The sequence below is a fragment of the Uranotaenia lowii genome, chromosome 2, assembly GCF_029784155.1.
Source record: "Uranotaenia lowii strain MFRU-FL chromosome 2, ASM2978415v1, whole genome shotgun sequence".
In the NCBI taxonomy this organism is placed as follows: domain Eukaryota; kingdom Metazoa; phylum Arthropoda; class Insecta; order Diptera; family Culicidae; genus Uranotaenia; species Uranotaenia lowii.
The window spans coordinates 102,444,071-102,460,768 of record NC_073692.1 but is presented as its reverse complement, the minus strand read 5'-3'; the positions used below and the strand labels follow the sequence as shown (position 1 = coordinate 102,460,768).

At 35.1% G+C, this 16,698-nt stretch overlaps 1 protein-coding gene across 1 annotated transcript in view; it reads right to left on the bottom strand.

Moving 5' to 3' along the window:
• LOC129744990 (mitogen-activated protein kinase 1-like) overlaps positions 1 to 16,698 on the bottom strand; it is a 323,706-nt gene that overhangs the window by 41,530 nt on the left and 265,478 nt on the right. The window contains exon 4 of the mRNA XM_055737813.1: positions 2,770 to 2,880. Within this exon, the coding sequence (XP_055593788.1) occupies positions 2,770 to 2,880 (111 nt within the window). The remainder of the gene's footprint in view (positions 1 to 2,769; positions 2,881 to 16,698) is intronic.

The window sequence follows — 16,698 nt, the reverse complement described above, 5'->3', positions numbered from 1 at the left end:
AGTTTTTCGCTTATAATCAGCTTCCACCTAAAGTTTATTCGTAATAAAAAGTTCAAGATAATCAGCCAACAAAATTCTGCTCCTACAACAACCTGAAAGTTATAGCCAAAAACTTGTGTGACAATTTTACGTAGAATCTGATCGCATTCGCATACGAGTTTTTAAACGAAACTGTTAATTACCAAGACTTTCCAAACAACGAAAATATTTCATAAAACAACTTAAAATTGCATTGGTAAATTGCACTTGCATTGGTAAATTTATACGAAAAAAAGTTGATAAAGCATTTTGGATTCAATAATTAAAGGTTGTTGTGAGTAGTCAAGCTAAGCTAAACTAAGCTAAAACTGTCAATTGACAAGATTTTTCTCCCTTTGAAAGCTCGTGTTATGTCTGTTTTGTTAATTTTAGTGAAGTTATCTAACTACTTCCTTGAGTTATTCAAAAAAATCAGAGCTTCATCATTTCTTTTGAAGCATATTTCTTCATTATAAAGACACAAAATTTAATCATAAACAAAACGGAAAAGGTACCTTTCTTTCCTCCTTCCCACTTTTCTCGCGTCATCAACAGAGGGTAACATTTAACAATTTAAATCAAAATCAGCCCCCGACTGTGGCCTAGAGGATAGCGTTAAAGTCTACTAAGCCAAAGGTCATGAGATCGAATCTCGGACACGGTATACATAGTACTCTTTCTGTGGGTTGGTGGTGTTAGCATTAGTGAAATTCTAGCCATGATATCCTTGAAAGATGTACGCTTTAGTCTTAAGTAGAATTCGGATCTCTTCAAAGAAACATGAAGTTTCACTTCTATATGTTGTGTTCGTTTCAAAATTTATTTCTGAAGTGGTTTCATGTAATGTGACATTCTTGCAAAGAAACATCAACATAGATGCAACCACCTTGTTAAACATTTTGCATAAGTTCAGAACAAAGTATACTTGTTTGTGTTTTTATTAGAAAGTTTACACTAAAAGAGGCAGTTTCCAGCAAAAAAAAGTGAAAATGATCCAAAAGTCACATGGGACACTCTTGCGTAGAACGGCAGAGCATCTCCCTCAAAACAATCAATTACTCAAGAGGGAAGAAAAATCAATCTGGTCTGGTCGTCGCTTTCAGGTTCTACGAAATGTTTTGACTTGGTCAGGCTTTTTTCGTCGCTCCTCTTAACAGCGGAACAAGTATTTAATAAGGCAACATTTTACGGCGACGAAGCAGTAACTTTATTGAGCTCGTTGGGCTAAGTTAAAGATTTACCTTGAAGATGAACATTTTCAAATTGCTTAACAATGAGAAAAGGCGCACGAGCCTTTTTCTAAGAAGCATTCGGGAAACGATTCCAAGAGCTTCCAAATATTCCATGTTTTGAGGTTTGGTAATTGGAAGAGATGAAAAATGTTCTTTCAAGCTTTGTAAGATGAATGCATTTAAATAAATTTTTATCAGAGGATTCTCTGTCTCAAATCTTGTAATTTTTTACTGGTTTGAAGAAACCTACTCAAATTCCACTTCTTTGGTACGTACAAACATTACGAAATCTCCAACATTTTCCGTATCCAATAAATCGAACAGGTTCGATTTCATTACGTTCATTATCCCAACATTAGAAGCTGCCTGATGGGAAACAAAAGTGGGCCAATCGAATCGAAATCAAATACCCTCGCGTATTTTGAATGAGCATCGAGAAGAAACCCATTGAAAAACAAATAAGTTTTCGTTTGATGTTGTTATACGATGGATTTGAGGTGGATGTTCGCATTAATCGCATTTTAATCCAGAGTGAAATTAAATACGAGCTTACGAGCTGTGAAACTAGCAAAAAATTGTTGTTTGAGGTTAGATTTTATTGATTCAAAGCCAGACGACACTTTTGGCTTATGCGGGAAAAATTTGCGGGTCATTTCAGAGATCTACACTTAGCTTTTCGCTTGTTCAATATTAAAAATTCTGAGCCTTTACTTCCCTAATGACCCTTAATCGTAGTTGCCGATCATGTGCTTCACTCCATTCGAAGTGAACATTTAGCATAGCACACTCACGTACGAATTTTTTGACTAATCAATGGTTTTGCCAGCTATCGATAATTGTGGATTTGGAAGAAAACAGTGCATAATAATTTTTTCTCCTGCATCGTAAATATCTCGAAAATGCGTAAATTTTGAAATTTGAAAAAAAAAATATGTCGGCTTTTTACAGGCAACAAAATGCTGTATCTATGTCCGATAACTAGGAAATAAGCTATCCGCAAATGAAAGTGTTCCATTTCTAAATGAAATAAGCTTATAAATCGAAAAAAAATTGTACTTTTCTTACATATAAGATGAAATAATTCAGTTTTTTGTGGAAAAATTTTAAACAAAATATATATATATATATAAAAATAATGCTATGAAAGTCTTTATGTGTTTAAAGATTTAGAAAAAAAAAGGCTGAAGTGTGTAAAAACACAACCGAAAAAGTACTGAAAGTCAGGTTCTCGAGCCTCAGTGGCTATTCAATTTTTGTAAAAATTGTACAATTTATATAATTTTCCTCATCTATGAGTTTTTTTGAAGAATAAAATTTTTATGTAGATAATCATAAAACAAAGCTTCTGTGAATTTTTCTGCATTGGGTTAATACAAAAAAAAATTCAAAAAAATGCATCAATGGTGACGAATAAAAGAACAAGCATAAAAGTGAATATTTTTTGAAAATTTCCAATGACAACAATTTATCATCCCAAGACTCAAAGCAACCCCATCGGACGGCACACCACTTCACTTACCTGTGTTTTCAGCAATTTGTATAGATCAGTCTCCATTAAGCACTGCACAATATATACATCCTTCATCTGTTCTATACTAGGCACCCGGAGGATATCTCTGATATCTATGATCTGAAAAAGGGGAAAAAGAAAAGAAAGGCAAATGAAAAAGGGTGAAGAAAGCTGCTCGTTAATATTTCGTAGAAAGCTTTTTTCTCTATTGTTGAAGGGCGCTGAAAAAGGAAAAGAAAAAGTTTTTTTTTCCTCTCATTGTTCTGGCTGCAGCAGGGAGTCGAAACGTGTGATTGACATTGTCTTTTCCCGCGCCTCAGCCGCCATGAATAAAATATGAATGAGAAATCATACAACAAAATGGTAAACTTCCTCCCTGCCGCCTTCGGTAATAACAACAACGGAGCAAAGCTTTTTCGGTGAATGTGTGTATATGGAAGCTGCCTCTGAATAATGGAGCTGTTGCAGCAGTTAGGTACTTAAGTATGAGAATGTGGAATTTTCATTATAATCTGATCGGAGGACCTGTTGAGAAGTTTGCGGAATTGTGAAGCATTTTGAATGTGTTGCAAGATGTGACGCAACCGAACGCCTAAACGTTTCACTTGTTTGTATTGAAACACCTGGTGTGTTTTTTTAAACATTAAATAAAAAGAATATCCAAGTAAATTTGTTTGACAATGAGCTGCATGGCTCATAGAAAGGTGTATGGAATTCAACAGTACTTTTGTAACGTGCAACAAGTTTAATGAATTTTCGTCTGGTTTGCCCAATAGAAGTTCAGCAGCAAAATTTAAAAATGTGTGCTGGCGACGGAGATTATTTTCCTTTAAAGCATGGCGACCGTCAAAAATACATTGATCGCGTGTAGTGATTTTTAATCGTATACAAAGTGATTTATTGAAAATCTATTGATTTTATTTGAAGAGGATTGCAATTTTTGTAAATTTCCAAAGTTCGACAAGAACTTCAACAAACATTGCAAAAACGAGCCTTATAATAAAAAAGGACTTTCGAATATTACCAGAACGACCAAAATAACGAACATGACAAATTCACTAGAATCGAAAAACAACCAAAACAAAATGATCAAAAATGACAAAAAATAGACGAAATGAAAATATAAAATCATAAAATTTACAAAAAAAAAGATAAAAATGACAAAAATAACAAACAAAACGACAAACAGGAAAAAAAATACGAAAATGCCAAAAAAATAGAAACTATAAAAATGAAATGAATGACAAAACAAACAAAAAATACAACAGTTACAAAAATCTCAGAAATAAGATACATGACCATGTCATTTTGTCATTCGTCTGATTTTCGTATCATTTGTCATTCATATCATATTTGCCACTTTTTTAAAATTTTAGTCTTTTTTGTAATATTATTAATTTTAAATTTTTGACTTTTTTGTCATTTTTGTGTAATATGTGTCATTTTTGCAATTTTTGTATTTTAGACATTTCTGACCGTTTTGCCATTTTTGACATTTGCGTAATATTTGTCACTTTTTTTTTGCCATTTTCGTAATTTTTGAAATCTTTGTAATAATCGTGATATATGTCACTTTTGCCGTTTTTACAATTAAAAAAATGTCAAAAAATAACAAAAAAAAAAAACAAAATTGACAAAAGCAAATCAAATTACAAGAATGAGAACATAAATTGAAAAAATTATAAAATGTCAAAATTGACAAAAAGGATAAAAAAAATTTCCATTTAATGTTTTGTCGTTTCATTCTTTGAGCGATTTTTAATATAATATTCATTTTATTCATTTCAGTTATTTTTGTCTTTTTTTTTTCATTTTTGAAATTTTTGTAATTTTGATTTTTTTTTTTTCATTTTTGTGATATTTGTCATCTTAATCATTTTTGTCTTTTTGTCAGTTTTGGTCATTTTTTAACATTCTTTACCAATTTTGTCATTTTCATCATTTTTGTCTTTATTTTCGATTTAGTCCTTTCAGAAATTTCATTGATTTTTGTCATTTATGTCTTTTTTGTTATTTTCGACATTCTTATCATTCTCGTCATTCTTGTCATTTTTGTCATTTTTGTCATTCTTTTAATTTTTGTCTTTTTTGTCATTTTTGTCATTTTTTTCATTTTTGTCATTTTTGTTACTTGTGTCAATTTTGTCATTTTTGTCATTTCTGTCATTTATGTCAATTTTGTCATTTTTATTATTTTCGTCATTTTTGTCATCTTGGTCATTTTTGGCACTTTTGCCATTTCGATCATTTCATTATATCATTTTTGCTATTTTTTTCATTTTTGTCATTTTTATCTTTTTGACCATTTTTATCTTTTTGTTAATTTTGGTCCTTTTTGTCATTTTTATCTTTTTAGCTTTTTTTGTCGTTTTTGTTATTTTTGCCATTTTTGTCACCTTTGTCTTTTTTGCTATTTTTGCCATTTTTGTAATTTATGTCATTTTTGTCAATTTTGTCATTTTTGTCATTTTTGTCATTTTCGCCATTTTTGCCATTTTTGACATTTTTGTTACCATATTATCATTTTGGTCCTTTTTACATTTTTTTTTTTTCATTTTTGATATTTTTGTCATTTTTCTCAATTTTGTCATTTTTTTCATTTTTTTCATTTTTGTCATTTTTGTCATTTTTGTCATTTTTGTCATTTTGTCTTTTTTGTCATTTTTCTCATTTTTGTCATTTTTGTCATTTTGATCATTTTTGTCATTTTTGTCATTTTTGTCAGTTTTGTCATTTTTGCCATTTCGATCATTTTATTTTATCATTTTCGTTATTTTTTTATTTTTGTAATTTTTATCTTTTTGACCATTTTTATCTTTTTGTTAATTATAGTTTTTTTGTTATTTTTTTCATTTTTGTCATTTTTGTTATTTTTATCTTTTTTGCTTTTTTTTTGCCATTTTCGTCATTTTTGCTATTTTTGCCATTTTTGTCATTTTTGTAATTTTTGTAATTTTTGTCATTTTTGACATTGTCGTTATTTTTGTCATTTTTTGCCAATTTTGCCATTGTTGGTTTTTTTTATCAAACTGTCATTTTGTTTATTTTTTTCAATTTTCGTCATTTTTGATATTTTTGTCATTTTTATCAATTTTGTCATTTTGGTCGTTTTGGTCATTTTTGCAATTTTTGTCATTTTTGTCATTTTTGTCATTTTTTGTCAGTTTTGTCATTTTTGTCATTTCTGTCAATTTGTCATTTTGGTCATCTTTATTATTTTTGTCATTTTTGTCATTTTGGTCATTTTTGGCACTTTTGCCATTTCAGTCATTTTATTTTATCATTTTTGTTATTTTTTCATTTTTGTCATTTTTATCTTTTTGAACATTTTTTCATTTTTGTCATTTTTATCTTTTTGACCATTTTTATCTTTTTGTTAATTTTTGTCCTTTTTGTCATTTTTGTCATTTAAGTCTTTCTAGTCTTTTTGTTATTCTTGTTATTTTTGCCATTTTGTCATTTTTGTTATTTTTGTCATTTTTGCCATTTTTGTTATCATATTGTCATTTTGGTTATTTTTACAATTTTTTCCTTTTTTTCAATTTTGTCATTTTGTCATTTTTGTCATTTTGGTCATTTTTGAAATTTTCATTGCTTTTGTCATTTTTGACATTTTTGTCATTCTTGTCATTTTTGTCATTGCTGACATATTTGTTATTTTTGTTTTTTTTTTGTCAATTTTGTTATTTTTGTCATTTTTGTCTTTTTTTCAAAAACGAACAAAATGAAAAAAAACGATAAAAATTAAAATTATGACAAAACTGACCAAACTGTCAAAAACGAGGAAAATGAAAAAAATTTACAAAAAAATGACAAAATGAAATAAGTAACAAAAATGACAAAAATGACAAAGACGTAAAATATTTAAAAAAAATACCGAAATATGACAGAATTGACATGACAAAAAAGATAAAATTACGAAGAACAATAAAAATTACAAAAAAGTAATTTTTATATCTGTTTAATTTTTTTCTTTTCTGTCGTTTTTTTTTATTTCAGTCAGCTCTAATTTCTTTACAAATTTGGTTCTTCTTTACAAGTTGGTTCTAGTCGTTATTTCTTGTACTTCGTTTGAAGACTATCAGATGATACGAGCTACGACAAAAATTTTTAAGGCTACCAAAGAGGTCGTCACTCTCAAAAGGGAGGGTTGTAAAATTCCTTGTTGTTTTCCAAATCCATAGGGGAAATAAACCTATTCAGGGTTGGTTCAGCATACTTTTAAGATATGCATACATCTCTTGTACCCTTGATAACTTTATTTTCGTACCTCGTGTTACATGACGGTATAGGAAGGAAATGTAAAAAAATTGGTCTTGATTGGGAAAATTAAATTTGTAGAGCAATCGGTGCATTTGCATAAAAAAATTACAGCTAAACAAGTGAATTTTGCAGTTTCGGTAGAACAAATGGTGCCAAATTTCCATAAAAACTAGATACTTGTTGTGGGACACCTGGGACCCTATTTTTGGACCACAGTACTATATACACAGTTTCTGCTGAATGCTAGTTCTGTCCCTGATGAGTTCAAAGTTAAGGAAACTTAGAAAATGTTTGTTTTGGTAGCGACAGAACGGCTACAAAGTGTAGAATAAAGTTTTTATGTTATTCTAGGTTAAAAGATCATCAAGAGTACTCCCCATCATCATACAACTCGTGTGCCAATTGCTTCACTATTGATCAACCAATAAAAAGCAATTTGTCGAATTGAACTCTCGAAGTTTATTTGCTCTGCAGTGTAAGGAGAGGGGGAAATTTTCCTTTCCTAGCGGAAATAACCCTTTGCACTGAAAACTTAACTTCTCTTCCTTGATAGAATGGTGCAAACCAATAAATTTCGAATAATTTTCCTCGATTCTTGGAAGTGGAGACATGGAAGCTTCGAATCGAAAAAAAATCAATATTTGAAACAAAAGATATCTGATTTTTTTTATATTTTGAATGAAATTTCAAACAAAATGAATTTAAAACCAGAATGAAAGTTTCAAAGCTGGTTGCTCAATCAAATAAATCTCCACTTGACTGCTTTCAAAATTCAATTGATAGGTTAATGTTCAACCAACCCCTTGCCAACCATAAACTAGCCACTCTGGTCGTTCTTAATGGAGAATGTTGAAAATTTTGCCAAGCACCTTGCTGCAGCAAAAAGCGAACGGAATTTTCCCGAGGAGCGCCATGATTATGATGGATCGTAAAGTTTTATAATTGAATTGTGTCAACCGGCAACCGGCAGCTGGTACCTAAATTTTCGCTGGCTGAAGTCGCCCGGACAGAATGAAAATTCACAACATCAACAGCAGCCGAGTTTAAACATAAACACATCATCATATGGATGGACTGAAACATCCGCCAACAATCTACAGGTGGCATCGCACAAATTGAATTTACACTCCACACGGTGGCTCCAGCGAGTTTTCGATTTCAACATTTTTGCGAGGGAAAATGCTGCAAATTCTTTTTTCATTTTCGCTGATGGTTGAAATTCGTACGAAAATTTTGTTTTTTTATGACAGAAATAACTATCAAACATTCCGCATCTTGTTAAATTTTGTCAAGTAGAAACTCTCTGGAGCCACCAAAGAAAGTGGAGGCAATCAACGGGCTATACATGGGGAAAAAAATCACCGAACTTTTATCAAGACTTAACCATATGTTATTGAAATTACCCCAGGACTTGTTTCTGAATTGAATAGTAAAAAAATGTGATCGGAATCATGATAACCAGTTTGAGCCATCCAAGGAAAAGGCTACTTTTGCGTAAATGTGCTGTTAACGCGTAAATTTAAGCCACATTAATCAGTCTCATAATGCTGAAGCATAACGAGAGAGAACAAACCAATTGAGAGCAAATTTATCAGCAGTTTTTAGCACAGCTGATCAACACCCGATCAGCTGACGATCAAGTCAGTCAAAATTAACCACCGAAGAGACTGGATATAGCTACACAATATAAAATAAAGATTAAGTCGAAAGCTCAAGTTAAGTTATTCTTTAAAGTTGTACAATAAAAAGGCATATCTTTGAAGACAATATAAAGTGTTTTGAAAGTCAATCCGCGCTTCTTAATTCATCCGAAATTGTTAAAATAAGTCGATATAAACTGCAACATTTGGTCCGAAACGAGCCGGATCGAGAAGCGCGTTGATTTACTTGCCTTCAATTGTTCCCCGTGTGAAGCATCAAGTGTGATAAAAGGACAACCAACGGCTATTGTGTGCACCCAAGCCGTCGCATGTAGTGAAGCCAAACGCTCGTGTCGTTATTTTGTGGCTTTTGCATCTGTTGTTGAGTGCGGTGATAGGGAATCTATTGGATACCTCGGGTGAACCCTTTTCCCTTCCCCCAAGTAAAATTAGTGCGCCAGTACCTCAGCCCCCCGGCCCCCGTCACCTTGAGTGTGATTGGCTATTAAGTAGCAAAAAGTGCACCACTTTGAAAGCTGATCTGTAGTGCTGGGTTCAAAACAAGATTGTGGAGTGCGCTTTAGGCAGTGGGGTAGTACTGTAAGCCGCTGTTGGTGGGTCCATCTACCCTTCGGGTTGCCCCTCCCCACCGTTTTACCAGGCGAAAACTGCAGTGAAGTTGTGAACTTTTCGCGGTATTGTGGCATTTGTGGCATATGTGGCAGTAGTAGATCTCTCTTGGTACTGCTGGTTTTAAACTCAAGTGTACCCAGTATCTCCCCTGGGAACAAAACACCCCCTTCCCCCTCATCATGGTACATTAGAAGTTGATTAAATCAACATAAAGTGTCGGATTTGAACCACATAAAGTGTACTCAAGTGACAAGTGTTGTGCTTTGGTCGAAGTACCTTCCCCGCCCGTGGGTTTTGGTGACACCTCCTCTACCCCCTCCCCCAGGGACTGTAAAATTGGGGAACAGTGAAAGGCAAATAAATCCAGATTTTGAACGAGTTTCATCTAGTTTTGAAGATATTTTATGAGAATTGGCACGAATTCGACGCACGGAACACCAGAATTTGGCAGAAGCAACAAACTAAGGAATTGGATAATTCGTAGGATAAGTACTGTGTGCTCAGGTAAGTCTGTGGTGCAGACCAGCTTTGAGGATCAGGCTGCTGGAAATCAAATTAAATGAAGGTAATTTGCATGCTTGGTTAATAAATAATTTAGCGAGAGTCGGTTAAATTTGATCATCGGACATTCTGTTGGTTGGTTGTTAATCGTGAAATATCGTCGTTTACCGTGCTGTTCTGTGGACTCGTGTTACCGTGCAGTGCAGTGGTGTTGAGTTTATCTTGTGGTTGTGCGTGCCCGGATAGCTACCATGCCTCGAGAGGACTTACGACTCCTGGTGAAGCAGGAAAGAAACCTGAGAAGTTTAATGGACAACATCCAGGATTTTGCGAACGGTTACCAAGCAGAGCGAGATTTCATATCCTTAAAGTTCCGCATGCAGAAATTGGACGAATTGTACGATAAATTCATTCGTGTGCGGGAGAACATTGAGGTGATAACTGACAATGCGGAAATGGGCGTTTGCATAGAAGGCGACAAGGAACAAGCGGCCCTTGAACGTGCAATGAGAATCAGCGAACGTGAAGAAGTCAATATGCGCATCATAAAAGACTTCGAGAATCGTTTCTTCGACATTAAGCACTGTTTGGGTGTGCTAGAAGCAGCCGAAAGTGGTTCCGGTGCCAGCACTCAATCTGAAAGGTCAACTAAAGCATCCGTTTCACAACCCAGAATCAAACTCCCTGAATTGAAATTGCCAACATTCAGCGGAAGGCTACAGGATTGGATCACTTTCCGGGATACATTCTCCAGCATGATCCACAACAACCATCATCTGTCTGACATCGACAAGTTTACCTATCTTCGAACGTCGTTGACAGGCGACGCATTGGTAGAAATAGGTTCAATTGAGTTGACATCGGCTAACTACAGCATTGCCTGGCAAGCTCTCTACAATTCCTTTGAGAACAAAAAGCTTTTGGTGAAGTCTTACCTCGACGTGTTGTTCTCTGTCTATCCTATGGAAGAGGAATCCTATGAACAGCTCCACCGAGTGGTGAAGAATTTTGAAACAACGCTGATGATGCTCCAGAAGGTCGGTGTGGAAACGGATGGGATGACCACCATTCTTCAGCACATGTTGTGCCAGCGTTTGGATTCTGCTACTTTACATCACTGGGAATGCCACCACAACTCGAAGGAGGTTCCAACATATCCGCAGTTGATTGAATTCCTGAAGTCAAGGTGTATGGTGCTCTGCAATCTTTCATTAACCAGTTCAAGTCAAGGGGAACTGAGAAAGCAGTTTGATTTTCCGGCACTCAGTCATACCAGTCTCGAGTATAAGTTTGCCTGTCCTTTCTGTGCTGAGTCTATACACTCAGTGTTTAAGTGTCAAAAGTTTACACAAATGAAGGTGTCCGATCGTGTTGATTTGATTAAGAAGAAATCATTGTGCCTCAATTGTCTCTCGCCAGGTCACATCGCGAGATTTTGTGTTAAAGGATCCTGTCAGATCTGCGGAAGAGGCCATCATACCCTCCTGCATGCTGGTCCTTTTGTATCACAGTCCAATTTTGAGCAGTTACGAGTTCCACAGCAAGTCAATCCGGACGCGAATCAACAACCACCACAGAACCAAACAGATATACCCTTTGAAGAAATTCTTACTAATTCCACTCTCCAGAACCAGACACATCTGTCGCACAATCCAAGCATGATTAACCACCAATCCTCAAGTACCACAGACAATCCTTCCACTAGCCACAGTTCTTTCATATCCTCAAATCCTAGTAACTTTTCAAGCACTGTTTTGCTGTCCACAGCAGTTGTTATGATTGAGGATGGATATGGAAATTCCATTCCAGCACGAGCTTTGTTGGATTCAGGATCACAGCTATGCTTCATGACTGAAAGAATTTCTCAGTCTTTGAAACTTAAACGCTATCGACATTATCTTCCAGTCAAAGGTATTGGACAATCAACTACCTGTTCCACCCAGTCTATTATCGCTTCCATTGGATCACAGTATACCAACTACCGGTCTACATTAAAATTTCACATCCTCCCGAAAATAACCTCTGATCTCCCCGGGAAAAAGTTCAACATCACTAGTTGGAAGATACCTCCAGGACTCAACATTGCAGATCACGGTTTTCAAAATCCCGGAAATATTGATCTAATTCTCGGAGCTGAGATATTCTACGATCTGTTGTTGAAAGGACAATACAAGTTAAACGACGTTGGGCCAGTACTACAGAATACACAGCTGGGATGGATAGTTTCTGGCAAGGTTTTCGATGAGAACCGCGTTCAAAACCCTGCAATTCAGCGTGATATCAAACTCACAAATAATCGTGTGCTACTTATCTGGAGCAACAATACTGAACCACCAGAAAGGGCGAATTAGAGTTCTCCTACATCGAGGCGCGCCTGCGGGGGTCAATTGGCCCCCGCAGTCCAGTTAAGTAATTTGTTTTTAAAATATAATCAAAAAAGCTCAAGAAATGTTCATACTCCATAGTCTCGTCAGTGCCCACGGCGGTCGCTGACCGTCCGTACCGTTGAGTCCATCCATGAAGCACTGAAGTCTACCAGAACCTTAAGTCGATCACATCCCTAAGGGCACGCTACCTCGCTGAATGAAAGTTGATAGAGCGTCTTGTATTTTTGTGGAGGTTAAGGGACCTCCACGCAAAGTTAAGTTTGCGTGATTTTATACTATTCCTTCAAGGGTATACACAATCCTTTCATCAGCAGGAAGTCGTGCCAACCACATCGCAGTCGTCAGACCACCACAATTCCGCAGTCCCATCACCAAAATTTGTCTCACTCCCAAAGAAGATTTCATGAAGCCATCACCGATCATCGCAGCAGCATCGGCGCAAGGAGCGCCCGCGGTGGCTCGAAGCCACCGCTTCAGGGAAGTCTTTTAATAATAATTTTTGATTGAGTAAAAAAGCCCTTCTCATCTGTTTCCAGAGTTGATGGGCCTAGGAGGCCGTGTACCATGATCAACGGTGCATTTCCTCATCGAAGGCATAGGCTACAACCTACAACCACAGCCACGTCGAAGAAGAAGACATACAGTCCACTCTGAAGAATAAGAAGGAGAAGATGTCCAGTCCAGTGAGACACTGATCAAGTTCAGCAGGAAATCAACGCATTTCTTTTTATTTTGTTGAATGCGTCATATCATTTTTTGGATTGTTTTGAGTAGTAGGAGATATAGTAGAGTTTGAATTTCGTTGATAATGCTAGGCATATCAAGGGGGGCGGTAATGTTAACGCGTAAATTTAAGCCACATTAATCAGTCTCATAATGCTGAAGCATAACGAGAGAGAACAAACCAATTGAGAGCAAATTTATCAGCAGTTTTTAGCACAGCTGATCAACACCCGATCAGCTGACGATCAAGTCAGTCAAAATTAACCACCGGAGAGACTGGATATAGCTCCACAATATAAAATAAAGATTAAGTCGAAAGCTCAAGTTAAGTTATTCTTTAAAGTTGTACAATAAAAAGGCATATCTTTGAAGACAATATAAAGTGTTTTGAAAGTCAATCCGCGCTTCTTAATTCATCCGAAAGTGTTAAAATAAGTCGATATAAACTGCAACATGTGCAAAGGAAAACAAATTAATTCAATATTCCTATCATATCGATTTAAATACATTCTGAGAAAGATGTCTGATTCTCAAAAAACTTATCCAATATCTGTATACCTCAAACCAGATTTCCGATAACCTGACCCTCAGTCATGGGTCGAGTTTTCCACCGAAAATGGGAAATCTGTTCAACATACTGATGGATACAATTTCTCATTTTCAGAAGAAACCCTTCTACATGATTTAGATCAACTCATCATAATTGTTTTGATTCGGGAAAAAAAATCCATACATTAATCTATTTGATTGCAAATATCCGGTTGAGTTTGAATGGTTTTTAATTTCTTACGTGGCCAGAGTTTTTCATAATTTTTTTTTTTTCTGGTGGGAGAATTGATTTGCCACGTTCATTAGATATTTCGTAAGTCCACAAAAATACGACTATTGGTTCTAACGTTTCGAGTTATTTGTCCTTCGGGTGAACAAACCCTGCTAAGAAAGCTGGGGAGTGCTCGAGCATTGTTTCATCCCAAAGTTGTTAGTTAAGCGTCTGAAAATGACACCGAAAAGGATCTGTCTTCGGAAGCTTGATACGTTGAAACCACTTCAGCAGTTTTGAGCTGGCGAGGAAAACTGTTACTTCAATGAAATCAAGCTTATCAGAAATCAAAAAGATACTTGAACCATAGAAAAAAAGATTCCAATAAATTTAATACTCGTCGAGTGAAATTTCTGAAAAACTTAGAGAACAAACAAAAGCTGTAAGAAGTTTTCTTGAAAATACTGCGGTCTAAATTAAAGAAAAATTATCGATTAACTTTTTTCGAAAGTTTCTATTAAGCTAAGAGATTCTTTAATATTTCATTTTATCTCTAGTTAAGAATCTGCATCTTAATGGATTTTTGCATAAATGTTCAATTTGTATCTAAATTCCAACTTAAATTGAAATTAAAATTTGAGTTAAATATTCATGTTTGAATTTCAGATTCAGATTTAAGATTATGAAATCAGATTCATATTCAAAATTCAGATTTCAGATTTAATATTTTCAGATTCAGATTCCAGATTTCAGTTTCCATACGGATTTCAGATTTAAGATTCAAAACTTCAGCTTCAGATTAAGATTTTAGAACCAGTATCAGATTTTTCAGATTTTTCTTTCATGATAAGTTTATTTGAGACGACTCAGACGGCAGGATAAGATTTGAAATTCAGGTTTCAGATTCAGATTCAAAATTTAGATTTCAGATTCAGATCTCAGATTACGGATTTCAGATTGAATAAAACCGTTTTTCTTTTAGACGTTTTCACGGGGGTTTGATATTTTTGAGGATTTTTTAATATTAATATTTATTGTTGAAAAAGAAAGGTTGCTGAAATTATATCAATTTCATGAAAGATTTTTATGAGGATGTACTATGGGGGAAAAATGTATAAACCGCGAAGAAATTCAATATCTTTCCGCCTACACAAAACAAATCCATGAAAAAGTAATTAGGGGCCGTTCACATACCACGTTGACAACTTAGGGGGGGGGGGGGGGGAGGGGGATATGGAAATGTCCACGCTTGTCCACGGAGAGGGGGGTAGGGTTTTGAGTAATGTCCACGTGGACATACTTAATTTCAAAATATTTTCTTAAGGTGAATAAATATTAAGATGTTTCAATCAAAATCTTAAAATTGCATAGATTTCCTGTTTAAGTTTTAACAACTTAAGCCACTTTAAAGCAAGTGATTAATATGATTATTTAGAAATTAAATTTTTTTTAAGTTATTTTATTTCAGGAAAGGCTTCTTCGGTTTTTTTTTTCAAAATCAGCCTTTTTAATAACAAAAAGGCAATAAGTGGTGTTTTCTAGCTGTCAAATTAGATTTAGAAAAAAAAACATTTCAAATCTGTCCACGTGGACATCCGGGGAGGGGGGTAGGGGTTTGCAAATGTCCACGCTTGTCCACGGAGGGGGAGGAGTGGGTCAAAAATCTCAATTTTCTGTCCACATGGTATCTGAACGGCCCCTTACGTGTAGTGAAAATTCCCTGAAGAATTGTTTGATCTTAGTTTCAGATGCCACACGAGCTTACGAACGGAGTTATAGTGCCTTTTTTACCCATAATTCCCCTATATTTTGTAAACAATCCAGAAAAAAAACTTATTTAGACTTAACAAAAAGCACTAACTTGTGCTTTTTTTCCTAAGTACTCCAATCGAGGCTGTTGAAGTTACCTCTCGCTTCGAAAATGGAGTTATTGCTGTTTTTACCCTCAATTTCCCTATATTTTTCAATTATCAAGAAAAAAGCATGTTTGAACTTCCAAATTTTGAACCAAATAGAACGAATTTGGTGTGATTTTTTCCTAGGAATCGAATGAAGGCTGTTTGACTCACCGCACGCTTTGGAAAATGGAATTATGACTGTTTTACCCTCAATTCCCTACATTTTTCAAATAGTTTAGAAAACACATGATCGGAATTGAAATTTTTGAACCAAATGGGACGCATCTGGTGTGATTTTTTTCCGAGAAATCCAATGAATGCTGTTTGAGTCACCGCATGCTTCGGAAAATGGAGTTATGGATGTTTTTACCCTCAATTCCCCTAATTTTATTAAATTATTTGAGAAAAAAGCATTTTCAGACTACAACGTTTTAAACAAATGAGACGAATCTAATGTGATTTTTTCCGAGGAACCAAATGGAGGCTGTTTGAGCCACCGCACGGTTCGTAAACTGGAGTTATGGCTGTTTTACCCTTAATTTCCCAACATTTTTCAAATAGTTCAGAAAAAGTATGTTCGGCCTTAAAAACAAAATGGGACGTATCTTGAGTATCTTTTTTTAGAGGAATTCAACGAAGTCTATTTGAGCCGCCGCACGCCACCGCCACCGGAAACAGGAGTTATGGCTGTTTTACTTACAATTCCCGTAAATTTTTCAAAAAGTCAGAAAAAGCATGTTGGGAATTGAAGATTTTGAACCAAATATGACTTATCTTATGCGATTTTTTCCGAGAAATCTAATGGAAGCTGTTTGAGTTACCGCACGCTTCGGATAGTGGAGTTATGGCTGTTTTTACCCTCAGATCCCCTACATTCTTCATGATTTCAGGAAAAGGAAGTTCGGCATGAAAATATGGAACAAAATGGGATGTTTTTTTCCCAGAAATCCAACGAAGCCTATTTGAGCCACCGCATCATTTTCCCATCATTTTTTCAAATAGTTCAGAAAAAGCATGTTCCAAATTTTGGAACCAAATGGGACGTATCTGGTGTGATTTTTTTTTTTTTGAGAAATCCTACGAAGCCTATTTGAGCTACCGCACGCATTGGAAACAGGATTTATGGCTGTTTC